Source organism: Saimiri boliviensis, chromosome 9 (genome assembly GCF_048565385.1).
Source record: "Saimiri boliviensis isolate mSaiBol1 chromosome 9, mSaiBol1.pri, whole genome shotgun sequence".
Lineage (NCBI taxonomy): Eukaryota > Metazoa > Chordata > Mammalia > Primates > Cebidae > Saimiri > Saimiri boliviensis.
Window position 1 is genome coordinate 63,987,409 of NC_133457.1, and position 14,824 is coordinate 64,002,232.

General features: G+C 40.0%; 1 protein-coding gene across 3 annotated transcripts in view; it reads right to left on the minus strand.

Moving 5' to 3' along the window:
- The window catches only part of SCN10A (sodium voltage-gated channel alpha subunit 10), a 99,139-nt gene that overhangs the window by 66,822 nt on the left and 17,493 nt on the right, over positions 1 to 14,824 (minus strand). For all 3 annotated transcript variants that reach the window (XM_010341490.3, XM_010341489.3, XM_010341488.3), the window contains exon 4: positions 6,135 to 6,263. In XM_010341490.3, the coding sequence (XP_010339792.1) occupies positions 6,135 to 6,263 (129 nt within the window). The remainder of the gene's footprint in view (positions 1 to 6,134; positions 6,264 to 14,824) is intronic.

A 14,824-nucleotide genomic window follows, 5' to 3' on the forward strand; every position in this document is an offset into this window, starting at 1 on the left:
TCTTCTTTCTTAGTCTTGCTTTGGCTATTTTGATTCTTTTTCTGTTCCATATGAATTTTAGGATTTTTTTTTTCTATTTCAGTGAAGAATGATGATGGTACTTCAATGGTAATTGCACTGAATCTATAGATTGCTTTTGGTAGTATGGTCATTTTCACAATATTGATTTTATCCATCTATAAGCATAAGCTGTGTTTCCATTTGTTTGTTTCATCTATGATTTATTTCAGCAGTGTTTTGTAGTTTTACTTATAGAAATCTTTCACCTTTTTGGTTAGGTATATTCCTAAGGATTTTTGCTCTATTTTTGTTTGCAGTTGTAAAAGGGCTTGAGTTCTTGATTTGTTTCTCAGCTTGGTTATTGGTGGTGTACAATAGTGCTACTGATTTGTATATGATGTTTTTGTATCTTGAAACTTTACTGAATTCATTTATTAGATCTAGGAGCTTTCTGGATGAGTCTTTTGGGTTTCCTAAGCATATGATCATGTCACTGGTGAAAAGCAACAGTTTGACTTCCCCTTTACTGATTTGGATTCCCTTTATTCCTCTTGTCGGATTGCTCTGGCTACGACTCCCAATACTATGTTGGATAAAAGCAGTGAAAGTTATGGGCTGGGCACGGTGGCTCAAGCCTGTAATCCCAGCACTTTGGGAGGCCAAGGCGGATGCATCACAAGGTCAAGAGATCAAGACCATCCTGGTCAACATGGTGAAACCCTGTCTCTATTAAAAATATGGAAAATTAGCTGGGCATGGTGGCACGTGCCTGTAATCCCAGCTACTAAGGAGGCTGAGGCAGGAGAATTGCCTGAACCCAGGAGGCGGAGGTTGCGGTGAGCTGAGATCATGCCATTGCACTCCAGCCTGGGTAACAAGAGTGAAACTCCGTCTCAAAAAAAAAAAAAAGAAGAAGAAGACAAAGTGGTGAAAGTTGGCATCCTTGTCTTGTTCCAGTTCTCAGGGGGAATGCTTTCAACTTTTCCTGGTTCAGTATAATGATGGCAGTGGGTTTGTCACAGATGGCTTTTATTACCTTGAAGTATGCCCCTTCCATGCCAATTTTGTTGACGGTTTTAATCATAATGGGATGTTGGATTTTTGTCAAATGCTTTTCCTGCATCTATTGAGATGATCACATGATTTTTATTTTAAATTCTGTTTATGCGATGTATCACATTTATTGACTTGTGTATGTGAAATCATCCCAACCTCCCTGGTTTGAAACCCCCTTGATCATGGTGTATTATCGTTTGAATATGTGTTGGATTCAACTCGCTAGCATTTTGTTGAAGATTTTCGCATCTATGTTCATCAGGGATATTGTCTGTAGTTCTTTTGAATGTCCTTTTCTGGTTTTGGTATCAGGGTGATACTGGCTTCATAGAATGATTTAGGAAGATTCCCTCTTTCTGTATCTTTTGGAATAGTTTCAGTAAAACCAGTACCAATTATTCTTTAAATGTCTGATAGAATTCAGCTATGAATCCAGTCTGCTCCTGGACTTTTTCTTGGCAAGTTCTAAATTGCTGTTTCAATCTTGTCACTTGTTACTGGTCTGTTCAGAGTTTCTATTACTTTCTGATTTAATCTAGGAGGGTTGTATATTCCCAGGAATTTATCCATCTCCTCTAGATTTTCTAGTTTGTGCACATAAAGGTGTTCATAGCAGTCTTGAAAGATTTTTTTGTATTTCTGTGGTATCAGTTGTAATATCTCCCATTTCATTCTAATTCTAATTGAGCTTATTTGCATCTTCTGTCTTCTTGGTTAATCTTGCTAATGGTCAATCGATTATATATATATATATATATATATATATATATATTTTTTTTTTTTTTTTTTTTTTTTTTTTTTTTTTTTTTTTGAGACAGAGTTTTGCTCGTTACCCAGGCTGGAGTGCAATGGCGCGATCTCGGCTCACTGCAACCTCCACCCCCTGGGTTCAGGCAATTCTCCTGCCTCAGCCACCTGAGTAGCTGGGATTATAGGCACGTGCCACCATGCCCAGCTAATTTTTTGTATTTTTAGTAGAGACGGGGTTTCACCATGTTGACCTTTATTTATATTTTTAAAGAACCAGCTTTTCATTTCACTTATCTTTTGTATTTTTTTTGTTAGAATTTCATTTAGTTCTGCTCTGATCTTTGTTATTTCTTTTCTTCTGCTGAGTTTGGATCTGGTTTGTTCTTATTTCTCTAGTTCCTTGAGGTGTGACCTTAGATTATCTATTTGTCCTCTTTCATACTTTTTGATGTAGGTATTTAATGCTATGTGCTTTTCTCTTAGCACAGTTTTTGTTATATCCCAGAGTTTTGATAAGTTATGTGACTATTACCATTCAGTTCAAAAACTTTTTAAACTTTCATCTTGATTTCATTGTTAAACCAAAGATCATTCAACAGCAGATTATTTAGTTTTCATGTATTTGTATAGTTTTGAGATTTCTTTTGGAGTTAACTCCCAGGTTTATTCCACTGTGCTCTGAGAAGATACTTGACATAATTTCAATTTTCTTAAATTTATTAAAATGTGTTTTGTTAGCTATCATGTGGTCTATCTTAGAGAATAGTCCATGTGCTTGTGAAAAGAATGTATTTTCTGCAGTTGTTGGGTAGAATGTTGTGTAAATATCTGTTAAGTCCGTTTGTTCTGGGGTATAGTTTAAGTTCATTGCTTCTTTGTGGACTTTCTGTCTTGATGACCAGTCTAGTGTTGTCAGTGGAGTATTGAAGTGCCTCACTATTATTGTGTCACCATCTATCTTATTTCTTGGGTCTATTAGTAATTGTTTTATAAATTTGGGAGCTCCAGTGTTCGATGCACATGTATTTAGGATTGTGATATTTTTCTGCTGGACTAATAATGTTGTCATTATATAATGTCCCTCTTTGTCTTTTTTAACTGTAGTTGCTTTAAGGTCTGTTTTCTCTGGTATAAGAATAGCTACTCCTGCTTGCTTTTGGTTTCCATTTGTGTGGAATATCTTTCCCCCTCTCTTTACCTTAAGTTTATGTGACTCTCTCTGTGTTAGGTGAGTCTCTTGAAGAAAGCAGATACTTGGTTAGTGGATTTTTATCCATTCTGCCTTTCTGTGTCTTTTAAGTGGATCATTTAGGCCATTATATTCAACATTAGTATTGAGATTGTGAGGTACTGTTGTATTCATTATGCTAGTTGTTGCCTTAATTTCTTGTTTTTTTTTTTCCCTCCCATTGTGTTATTGTTTTATAGGTTCTGTGAGATTTATGCTTTAAGGTGGCTCTATTTTGGTGTATTTTAAGGTTTTGTTTCAAGATTTAGAATTCCTTTTAGCATTTCTTGTAGTACTGGCTTGGTAGTACTACAAATTCTCTCACCATTTGTTTGTTTGAAAAAACTTTATCTTTTCTTCACTTATGAAGCTTGGTTTCACTGAATACAATGTTCTTGGCTGGCAACTATTTTGTTTCAAGAGGCTAAAGATGGGATCCTAATCCCTTCTGTCTTGCAAGATTTCTGTTGAGAAATCTGCTGCTAATATGATAGGTTTTCCTTTATAAGTTATCTGAGGCTTTTTTTTCTCACAGCTCTTAAGATTCTTTTCTGTTTTGAATTTAGATAACCTGATGACTATTTGCCTAGGTGATGATCTTTTTGTGATACATTTTCAGTGTATTCTTTGAGCTTCTTGTATTTGGATGTCCAAATTTCTAATAAGGCCAGGGAAGTTTTCCTCAGTTATTCCCTCAAATAAGTTTTCCAGACTTTTTTATTTCTCTTCTTCCTTGGGAACACCCACTATTCTTAGATTTGGTTGTTTAACATAATCCCAAATTCCTTGGCCACTTTGTTCATTTTTAAAAAATTATTTGTGTGTGTGTGTGTGAGTTTGGGTCAATTTAAAAGCATTGTCTTTGAGCTCTAAAGTTCTTTCTTTTACTTGTTCTAGTGTATTGTTGAAACTTTCCACTGAATTTTGCATTTCTCTAAGTGTGTCTTCCATTTCCAGAAGTTGTGATTTTTTTTTTCATATCTATTTATCTGGAGAATTTTCCATCCATATCCTGTTATAAAAATTTCTTTAAGCTGACTTTTACCTTTCTGTGGTATCTCTTTGAATCACTTAATAATCAACCTTCTGAATTCTTTTAATTTTTTTAGATGAAGTTTTGCTCTCATTTCTCAGGCTAGAGTGCAATGATGTGATCTAGGCTCATCGCAACCTCCACCTCCTGGGTTCAAGAGACTCTCCTGCCTTGGCCTCCTGAGTAACTGAAATTACAGGCAAGTGCCACCATGCTTGGCTAATTTTGTATTTTTTAGTAGAGACGAGGTTTCTCCATGTTGGTCAGGCTGGTCTTGAACTGCTGACCTCAGGTGATTCATCCACCTTGGCCTTCCAAAGTGCTGGGATAACATGCATGAGCCACTGTGCCCAGTCCTGAATTCTTTATCTGGCAATTCAGAGATTTCTTCTTGGTTTGAATCCATTGCTGGGAAGCTGGTTTTATCTTTTGCAGGATGTTATTGAACCGTCTTTTGTTATATTACCAGAATTGCTTTTTTGGCTTCTTCTCATTTGAGTGAACTATTTCAGTGAAAAGGTCTGGAACTCAAGAGCTGTTCTTCAGATTGTTTTGTTTCATGGGGTGATCTCTTGATGTGGTGCTCTCGCCATCCCCCTAAGGATGGGAATTCCTGACAGCTGGACTGCAGTAATTATTATTGCTCTTCTGGGTCTAGCCACACAGCAGGGCTACCAGGCTCTGGGGTGGTGCTGAGAAATGTCTGCAAAGGGTCCTATGGTGTGATTCATCTTGAAGTCTCCCAGCCATGGATATCAGCACCTGTTCTGGTGAAGGTGGCAGAGGAGTGAAGTAGAGTCTGTGAGAGTCCTTCGTGTGCTGGCTTCCTGGAATGTTGGTTATGCTAGCAGTGAAGCTGTCACATGGACAGACTCAAGACCTCTTGTTAACCAGGATGTTGCAGGCAGTGTAATTGGCTGTTGTTTTCTTCTTCCTGGCATCCAGATTGTTCTGCCATGAGTTGCTTTAATGGCCCGAGCTGGTTGGCCTCCAGCTAGGAGGTGATGCTTTCAAAAGAGCACTAGCACATTAGTAGTAGGGGGATCTAAACTCACTCTAAATTGGCCAGGGTAAGTATTTTAGTTTCTCAGGTGGTGAGCAGGGCCATAAAGCTTCCAAGACTTTCTAGTTTTGTGTTGGCTACCAGATCAGATAAGGAAATACCATCGGGTGGGGGCAGGGTTAGGCAGGTCGGGACTCAGACTCTTCTTGGGTGGGGCTTGTTGTGGCCAGTGGGGGATGGGGAGCTGGTTCTCAGGCCAATAGCATTGTGTTCCAGAGGGAATTTTGGCTGCTTCTACTGTGCCATAGAGCTCTCCATGGAGGTGGGGCATAGCTGGTAGCTAGAGGCCTCACCTAGCTCTCATGTCGTTGGTGAGGCTGGTCTTGCTCCTGCAAGCATGACTTTTGGACCTCACCCCTCCCTGTCTGCTCACTCTCTTTAGTAGTGGCTCCTGCATTCACATCTGCAGCAGTTCCCATTTGACCCTTGGATTCTGCTCAAGAAAATCTGTGCCCAGTAGAAATCATTACTAATTTTAGTTGAAGCTTCTTTCACCCTGTGACCCCTCCCTGATATCACTGGCTCTCTTCCTCTTCCTCAAGGGCCCCTGTGAGATATAGTCAGGGATGGATTCCCTGGTTTCAAGCTGGAGACTGGGAGTGCTTACAAGGCACTTCTCTCTGCTGCTTCTACTTTTATATTTTGTGTGGCTCGCTAAATTTATTTCCATTCTAGGTAAGGGTGAATTCTTCTCCTGTGATCTGGATTTTCAAATTTCCCAGTGGAGATGTGTGTTTAGGGGCAGGATTCCCTCCCTCACACTTTGGAAGCTCACAGTTTTTCACCTGCCTTGCAGAACTTGCAGCAGTGTGCCACATATTTCAAAGGATCTGTGAATTCTTCCAGTTCTTCTGGTGCATTTCTGCAGTGGTTCTTGGAGCAAAAGTTCATGGTGTGAGTCTCCACACGCTGTCCAAGTGAGACATGCATTAGCCCTACCTCCCATCCACCATTTTGTCCCCTTTCCTTCTCTCACATGCAAATCTGCATAGAGAAATACTCACGCCAGGGTAATGACGCTGAAATCCAGCCAGTTCCAAGGGTCTCGCAGGTACGTGAACTCATTTAGACAAAACCCTCTTGCCAATATCTTTATCGAGGCTTCAAAGGTGTAAATGGCAGTGAAGACATACCTGAAAAGGAGGGTAGAAAAGGAGTATCAGCTGTGTCACGGAGATTACTTAGGGCGTTCCTTCTGCTTCCAGGAGGGAGGGATGAGCTGCTGTGATTGTTCCAAGAAAAGACATGCAAAGAACATCACCAAGGTGATAAGGGGGAAGAAGGGAAGGCAAGGAGACAAGACACAGACTGAGGAACTAAGAAGAGCCACACAAATAGATGGAGTCGGGAGGGGTGTGTGGCTGGGACAGCCAGCAGCGTCTGCTGCTCTGGGGTTAGGCAGAGAGCAGTAGCGGGTGAAGAGCAAGGATTCTCTTGTTCTGTGTCTGCCAGGGTCTCCCTACCCTGCAGGAAGCTGGAAGCTTATCTCCTAACAGCATTTAGAAACTGGAGTGCAGACTGATGAGTGGTAATTGACAGAGCAGACCTAAGAAAGCTGAAAACAGGCTGATACAGGGAATATCCTGAAGCAAGCCCAGCTATGCTGGAGAGCCCCAGAACTGCTTGGAGCTTACAGATACTAAGTATCCCTGAAAGTGAGGTTTGAGGGGGAGGGTGAGAAGTAGGGCTGGAAGGACTGCTTGAAAATTTTTGCAAAAATCAGTTGGGCTTTCTAGATGCCACTTTATACCATCCATTCAGTGAGAAACTGCTTCTTCTGCTCCAGAGATGGATTGGATGCTCATTTTCTGAAGAGTTGAAGAAGAAGGTAAGAGTTGCACACTGAAAAATGTATATAAAGGAAAGTTTACATGCTGAAAGGCAAACAACTCCCCTTCCTCTTCACTTCTGCCCCTCATTACGTTTCCAGAAGATAGGTTTATAGCCCATGAAGATGCTGCACTTTTAACAAGAGCAGCTGGCCAAGGAGCATCAGGAATCTGAAGGATGCTTCTAACACCAGAAACCAAAGGGGGGTGGGGAAGAAAGAAAAAGAGACAATTCAGAGAGCAGAAGAAAAGTTAGAGGACTAAAACTGTATTAATATTTTTAGAGAGTTAAGAGGTAAGAAGAGGCTGCACATATAGAACAAGAACAGAAGGCTGTAAAAAGTACCTTCAAAGACAATATGGAATTTTGAAAACAAAAATATGATAGCAAAAGTAAAACACTAATAGGAGGACTCGTAAATAAAGTTTTGGAAATCTCACAAAAAGTGGAACAAAAAAGCAGAAATGGATAAGAAGTGATGAAAAGTTTGATTAGGAGGTATATTGTCTGCCTAATAGTAGGTCTAGAAATAAATTAGAAGACAATAAGCAGACCCTTCAAAATTAAAAGGAAAATTATTTCTAATACAGAAGTCTTTCCTCAGCCAAACTGTCAAAGAAGAAGGTAGAATATATGAAGTCTCAGAAAATTTACTTCTTAGCTACCCGTCTAATAAAGTTACTAAAAGCTGGGCATGGTGGTGTGTACCTGTAATCCTAACTACTTGGGAAGTTAGGCAGGAGGATCACTTGAACCCAGGAGTTTGAGGCCAACAGCCTGGGCAACACAGATAGACTTGTCTAAAAAAAAAAAAACAAAAAAAAAACAAAGTTACTAGAGGATGTGCTCCACTCAAACAAGAAACATAACTGCAATCCAAGGGAGAGGCAAAAGGAATCCAAAAAAAGGATGAAGAAGAAAAATTCTCTAGAAAAGAGCTTGCATCAGGCCTGGAGAAGATCTAGGTCAGAATGAGGCAGAAGATAGAGTACTCTAGCAGTGATTTCCATAGGAAAAAATGATATACATGCACCTGATGTGTGCAAATAAATTGAAGCAACAATTAAACATGTGGAAAAGAGTTTGGGAACAAATTCGTGATAAATAAAACTGAGCAAACAAACAAACAAAAATCCTTATTAACTCCAGGGAAAGCAAAAACACTGTGCCAAAAGGAAATATAATCAAAGTACACTGCATGATAACAACTGTAAACAGGGTTTAGCTTAATAATGTAATGTAATTATATATGTAGTCAGACAATGGATATATTATCTGATGATCTAACCAAAGATTATAACTGTAACAGGAAGATGAGGGTGAGAGGAAATGAGTGTGTGTATGTGGCCCCAAGTTTTTCTCATAATAAGAAGCCAATAAATAACATCAGAAATTGGAAAATTAAAAATTAGTAGTATGAGTATATTATTAGAGATAGGAAAGTATCAGAAGGCACAAGTAAAGAAAAAGCTAAAAGTGGTGGCCTCTGGAAAGGAGATAAGAAAAATGAAATTGCTGGTTTTTATTTTTTTGTCTGAATCTTTATAGAATTCCGTGACCTTTTAATTTGTGAACATATATGTCTTAAAAAAAAATAAAAGTCAAATTAATAAGTGAATAACTTTTTTCACATCTGTAAGAGGAGAAATCATGTTTGCAGTCATTCAGGAAGAAATCTATATCTGGCTGCATAGCTGCTTGAGCTGTCAGCTTCCATATCTTACTGGTTTTTCCCCCCACTCTTTATGTTTTCTAAATTAGAAAATCTTAACTCAGAATTATAGGTTGTTGGGAAGCTTTGACGGATATTTCTGGTTTGTCAAATCAAACACAGACCCAGAAATTATGGAGAGAGTTCTCTCTAAAGACTATTTTCAGTATTTCGCCAGAAGGCAAGTGCCCCAGCTCAACAGCAGCTAATGGAGTCGCATCCTCTCTTTGGTGGTATTTGGCTCTGCAAGGTATTTCTTGATGTTTGATTGCAGCACTCAGATGGTAATTTTTAATAAGCCCAATGTGTTATTTCCTAAGTGCTTTTTCTGATGAATGAAGAAAAATCATTGGGTTTTGGAAAAAGTCAAGCTTCCAGCCATTGAGTCAATTGCACCACTGATATCTGATCATTATGAATCCTGATATTCAGGCCTGATATGGAGGCAGAGATCCATAATATTCAAATTCTGAATTAATCTCTGAGATACCCAACTTGTATTTACAAAAATGGTAATTAAAAATATTTCATTCCTTATTTTTAAAAATCTGTGTGGGGCGTCAAGATGGCTGAATAGACACGACTCTGGTGCACAACACCCAGTAAGAGAGATGCAGAAATCCAGAGATCTCCTAGCTCCAACTGAGGTACCAGGTGCCTTTCTTTTTTTTTTTTTTGAGACGGAGTTTCGCTCTTGTTACCCAGGCTGGAGTGCAATGGCGCGGTCTCGGCTCACTGCAACCTCCGCCTCCTGGGCTCAGGCAATTCTCCTGCCTCAGCCTCCTAAGTAGCTGGGATTACAGGCACGCGCCACCACGCCCAGCTAGTTTTTTGTATTTTTAGTAGAGATGGGGTTTCACCATGTTGACCAGGATGGTCTCGATCTCTCGACCTCGTGATCCACCCGCCTCGGCCTCCCAAAGTGCTGGGATTACAGGCTTGAGCCACCACGCCCGGCCCCCAGGTGCCTTTCAAAGGGTCTGGTCTGACGGTGAGCAAAGCCCAGGCATGGCAGGGAGGGATGCCACTTCACCCAGAAAGTGCATCTGACTGGTGAGTCAGAGGCTCCCTCTTGGGCACTTTGGTCCAGATACAGCGCTTCCCCCAAAGCCTCAGCAATACACAGAATCCAGGACAGTGTCCTGGATTGGCACACAGATCTAAGCAAACCCATAAGCCCATAAGCCATCCAGGAGAGCCTATGGATGAGCTATTGGCCCCTCCCCCTAACCAGAGAAAGAGGGAGCTGAAGGTGGGAGGACAGATGGAGCAGCTGGGTGGGCCCCTCCCACATGACCAGAGAGAGGGAGCTGGGTGGGTCCCTACCCTCCCCCACAAACCCCAGAGGGCTGAAGCACTAACTCTAGTGGGTTGTGCAGCCAGTGCTACAGTCTGAGCTGAACCCTGAATGATCCAGCCCTGTGGAGGAAGGACATAGCCCACCATTAAACGAGTGGGACTAGGCCTCAGGTTTTAACAAAAAACACATGAAGCCTAGGTAGCAACGGGACATTGCCCTTGGTCACCCAGCAGCACCTCTAGGTCAGCAGAAGAGGCAGGCTTAATCTCCCAGTATAAACAAAAAAAGACCCAGGAAGCTTACCTAGCAACCTGAAGGAGTCCATAAAAACCAAGTAGTGCTGTGACAGGCAGACAAGCGACCTCATCAAGCAGATTCTGAGTTCACAGCCAGGAAAATCCACAAAGATGGGAAAAAACCAGCACAAAAACCATGAAACCATCAAAGACGAGAAGACCTCTTCTCCTTCAAGGGATTACAACTCCTCAACAACACTGGAACACAACATGACTGAGAAAGAATGTGATGAATGACAGAAACATGCTTCAGAAGGTGGATAATAACAAACTTTTCTGAACTAAAGGAACATGTTCTAATACAATGCAAAGAAACCAAAAACCTTGAAAAAAGGTTAGACGAAATGCTAACTAGAATAACCAGCTTAGAGAAGAACATAAACAACTTGATGGAGCTGAAAAACACAGCACAAGAACTACGTGAAGCAAACACAAGTTTTAATAGCTGAATTGATCAAGCAGAAGAAAGGATTTCAGGGATTGAAGACCAACTCAATGAAATAAGAAGAGAAGGCAAGACAAGAGAAAAAAGAGTGAAAAGAAATGAACAAAGCCTCCAAGAAATATGGGATTATGTGAAAAGACCTAGTCTATGCTTGATCAGTGTACCTGAGTATGAGGGGGAGAATGAATCCAAGCTGGCAAAAAATGCTCCAGGATATTATCAAGGAGAACTTCCCAAGCCTAGCAAGGCAGTCCAACATTCAAATCCAATAAATACAGAGAATTCCACAAAGATATTCCTCAAGAAGAGCAACCCCAAGGCACATACTCATCAGATTCACCAGGATTGAAACGAAGGAAAAAATACTAAGGGCAGCCAGGGAGAAAGGTCAGGTCATCCACAGAGGGAAGCCAATCAGGCTCAAAGCAAATCTCTCGGCAGAAACCCTACAAGCCAGAAGAGAGTGGGGGCCAATATTTGACATCCTTGAAGAAAAGAAGTTTCAACCCCAAATCACCTATCCAGCCAAACTAAGCTTTATAAGTGAAGGAGAAATAAAATCCTTTATGGAAAAGCAATTACTGAGACATTTCATCATCACCAGACCTGCCCTACAAGAGCTCCTGAGAGAAACACTAAGCATGGAAAGGAACAAGTACCAGCCACTGCAAAAGCACACCAAATGGCAAAGACCAAAAATGCAATGAAGAAAGTGAGATAGCTAACAGGCAAGAAAACCAGCCAGTAACAAAATGGCAGGATCAAATTCACACATAACAATATTAACATTGAATGTAAACAGTCTAAATACCCCAATCAAAAGACACAGACTGGCAAACTGGATAAAAAGTGAAGACCCATTGGTGTGCTGTATTCAGGAAACCCATTTCACATGCAAAGACACACATAGACTCAAAATAAAGGGATGGAAGAAGATTTACCAAGCTCATGGAGAACAAAAAAAAAGCATGGGTTGCAATCCTAGTCTCTGATAAAATGGACTTCCACAAAGATCAAAAGAGACAAAGAAGGACACTACATAATGGTAAAAGGATCAATCCAACAAGAAGAGCTAACTATCCTAAATATATATGCACCCAATACAGGAGCACCCAGATACATAAAGCAAGTTCTTAATGACCTAAAACGAGATTTAGACTCCCACACAATAATAGTGGGAGACTTCAACACTCCACTGTCAACATGAGACAGATCAATGAGAAAGAAAATTAACAAGTACACCCAGGACTTGAATGCAGAGCTGGACCAAGAACACTCCATCCCAAATCCACAGAATATATATTTTTCTCAGCACCACATTGCACTCACTCTAAAATTGACCACATCATTGGAAAGAAATCACTCCTCAGCAAATGCCAAAGAATGGGCATCATAACAAACAGTCTATCAGACCATAGCGTAATCAGATTAGAACTCAGGATTAAGAAACACATTCAAATCGACACAACCACATGGAAACTGAACAACTTGCTTCTGAGTGTCGACTGGATAAACAGTGAAATGAAGGCAGAAATAAAGATGCTCTTCAAAACCAATCAGAATGAAGACACAACCTACCAGAATTTCTGGGACACCTCTAAAGCAGCGTCAAGAGGGAAATTTATAGCAATAAATTCCCACATGAGAAACAAAGAAAGATCTAAGATTGACACCCTATCATCAAAATGGAAAGAGCTAGAGGAGGAAGATCAAAAAAACTCAAAAGCTAGCAGAAGACAAGAAATAACTAAGATCAGAGCCAAACTGAAGGAGATAGAGACACAAAAAACCCTTCAAAAAATCGATAAATCTAGGAGCTGGTTTTTTGAAAAGATCAACAAAATAGACAGACCACTAGCCAGACTAATTAAAAAGGAAAGAGAGAAGAATCAAATAGATTCAATAAAAAAAGATAAGGGGATATCACCACTGATCACGCAGAAATACCAACAATCATCAGAGACTACTACAAACAGCTCTATGTACATAAACCAGTAAACCAGGAAGAAATGGATAAATTCCTGGACACTCGTACTCTACCAAGACTAAACCAGGAGGAAGCTGAAACCCTGAATAGACCAAAAACAAGGGCTGAAGTAGAAGCAACAATCAATAGCCTACCAACCAAAAAAAGTCCAGGTCCAGACAGGTTCACAACCGAATTCTACCAGATGTAGGTAGAAAGAGGAGCTGGTCCCATTCCTTCTGAAGCTATATAAAACAATAGAAAAAGAGGGACTCCTCCCTAACTCATTTTATAAGACCTACATCATCCTGATACCAAAACCTGGCAGAGACTCAACAAGAAAAGAAAACTTCAGGCCAACATCCAGGATGAACATTGACACAAAAATCTTCCATAAAATACTGGCAAGCCGATTGCAACAGCACATCAAAAAGCTTATTCATCATGAACTATTAGGCTTCATCCTGGGGATGCCAGGCTGGTTCAACATATGCAAGTCCATAAACGTAATCCATCACATAAATGGAACCAAAGACAAAAACCACACGTTGATCTCAATTGATGCAGAGAAGGCCTTTGACAAAATTCAACAGTCCTTTATGTTAAAAACCCTCAATAAGCTAGGTATTGATGGAACATATCTCAACATAATAAAAGCTATTTATGACAAACCAATAGCCAATATCATGCTGAATGGGCAAAAACTGGAAGCATTCCCTTTGAAATCTGGCACTAGACAAGGATGCCCTCTCTCACCACTCCTATTCAATATAGTATTGGAAGTTCTAGCCAGAGCAATCAGGTAAGAAAAAGAAATAAAGGATATTCAATTAGAAAGAGAGGAAGTCAAACTGTCTCTATTTGCAGATGACATGATTGTATATTTAGAGGACCCCATCATCTCAGCCCAAAATCTCAAACTGATTAGCAACTTCAGCAAAGCCTCAGGATACAAAATCAATGTGCAGAAATCACAAGCATTTCTATCTACCAATAACAGACAGAGAACCAAATCAAGAACGAACTGCCATTCACAATTGCTACAAAGAGAATAAAATACCTAGGAATACAACTAACAAAGGACGTAACAGACCTCTAAGGAAACCACTGCTCAATGAAAAAAGAGAGGACACAAAGAGATGGAAAAACATTCCATGCTCACAGTTAGGAAGAATCAATATTGTGAAAATGGTGATACTGCCCAAAGTAATTTTATAGATTCAATGCTATCCCCATCAAGCTACTAATGATCTTCTTCACAGAACTGGAAAAAAGAACTTTAAACTTCATATGGAATCACAAGAGAGCCCACATAGCCAAGACAATCCTAAGCAAAAAGGACAAAGCCGGAGGCATCACACTGCTAGACTTCAAACTATACTGCAATGCTACAGTAATCAAAACAGCATGGTACTACTACCAAAACAGAGACATAGACTAGTGGAACAGAACAGAGGCCTCAGAAGCAATACTACATATCTACAACCATCTGATCTTTGAGAAACCTGACAAAAATAAGCAATGGGGAAAGGACTCCATGTTTTAATAAGGGGTGTTGGGAAAACTGGCTAGCAATGTGCAGAAAGCAGAAACTGGATGCCTTCCTGTCACCTTACACTAACTCCAGATGGATTAAAGATTTAAATATAAAACATAACACCATAAAATACTAGGAGAAAACCTAGGCAAAATCATCCAGGACGTAGGCATAGGCAAGGACTTCATGACTAAAACACTTAATGACTAAAAGCAATGGCAACAAAAGCCAAAATAGACAAATGGGATTAATTAAAATTCAGAGATTCTGTACTGCAAAGGAAGCCATCATTAGAGCAAACCAGCAACCAACAGAATAGGAAAAAATTTTTTCAGTCTACCCAACTGACAAAGGGCTAATATCCAGAATCTACGAATAACTAAAACAGACATACAAGAAAAAAAACAAACAACCCCATTCAAAAGTGGGTGAAGAATATGAACAGACATTTTTCAAAAGAAGACATATATGAGGCCAACAAACATATGAAAAAATGCTAATCATCGCTGGTCATTGGAGAAATGCAAATCAAAACCACATTGAAATACCATCTCATGCCAGTTAGAATGGTGATCATTAAACAATCTGGAGACAACAGATGCTGGAGAG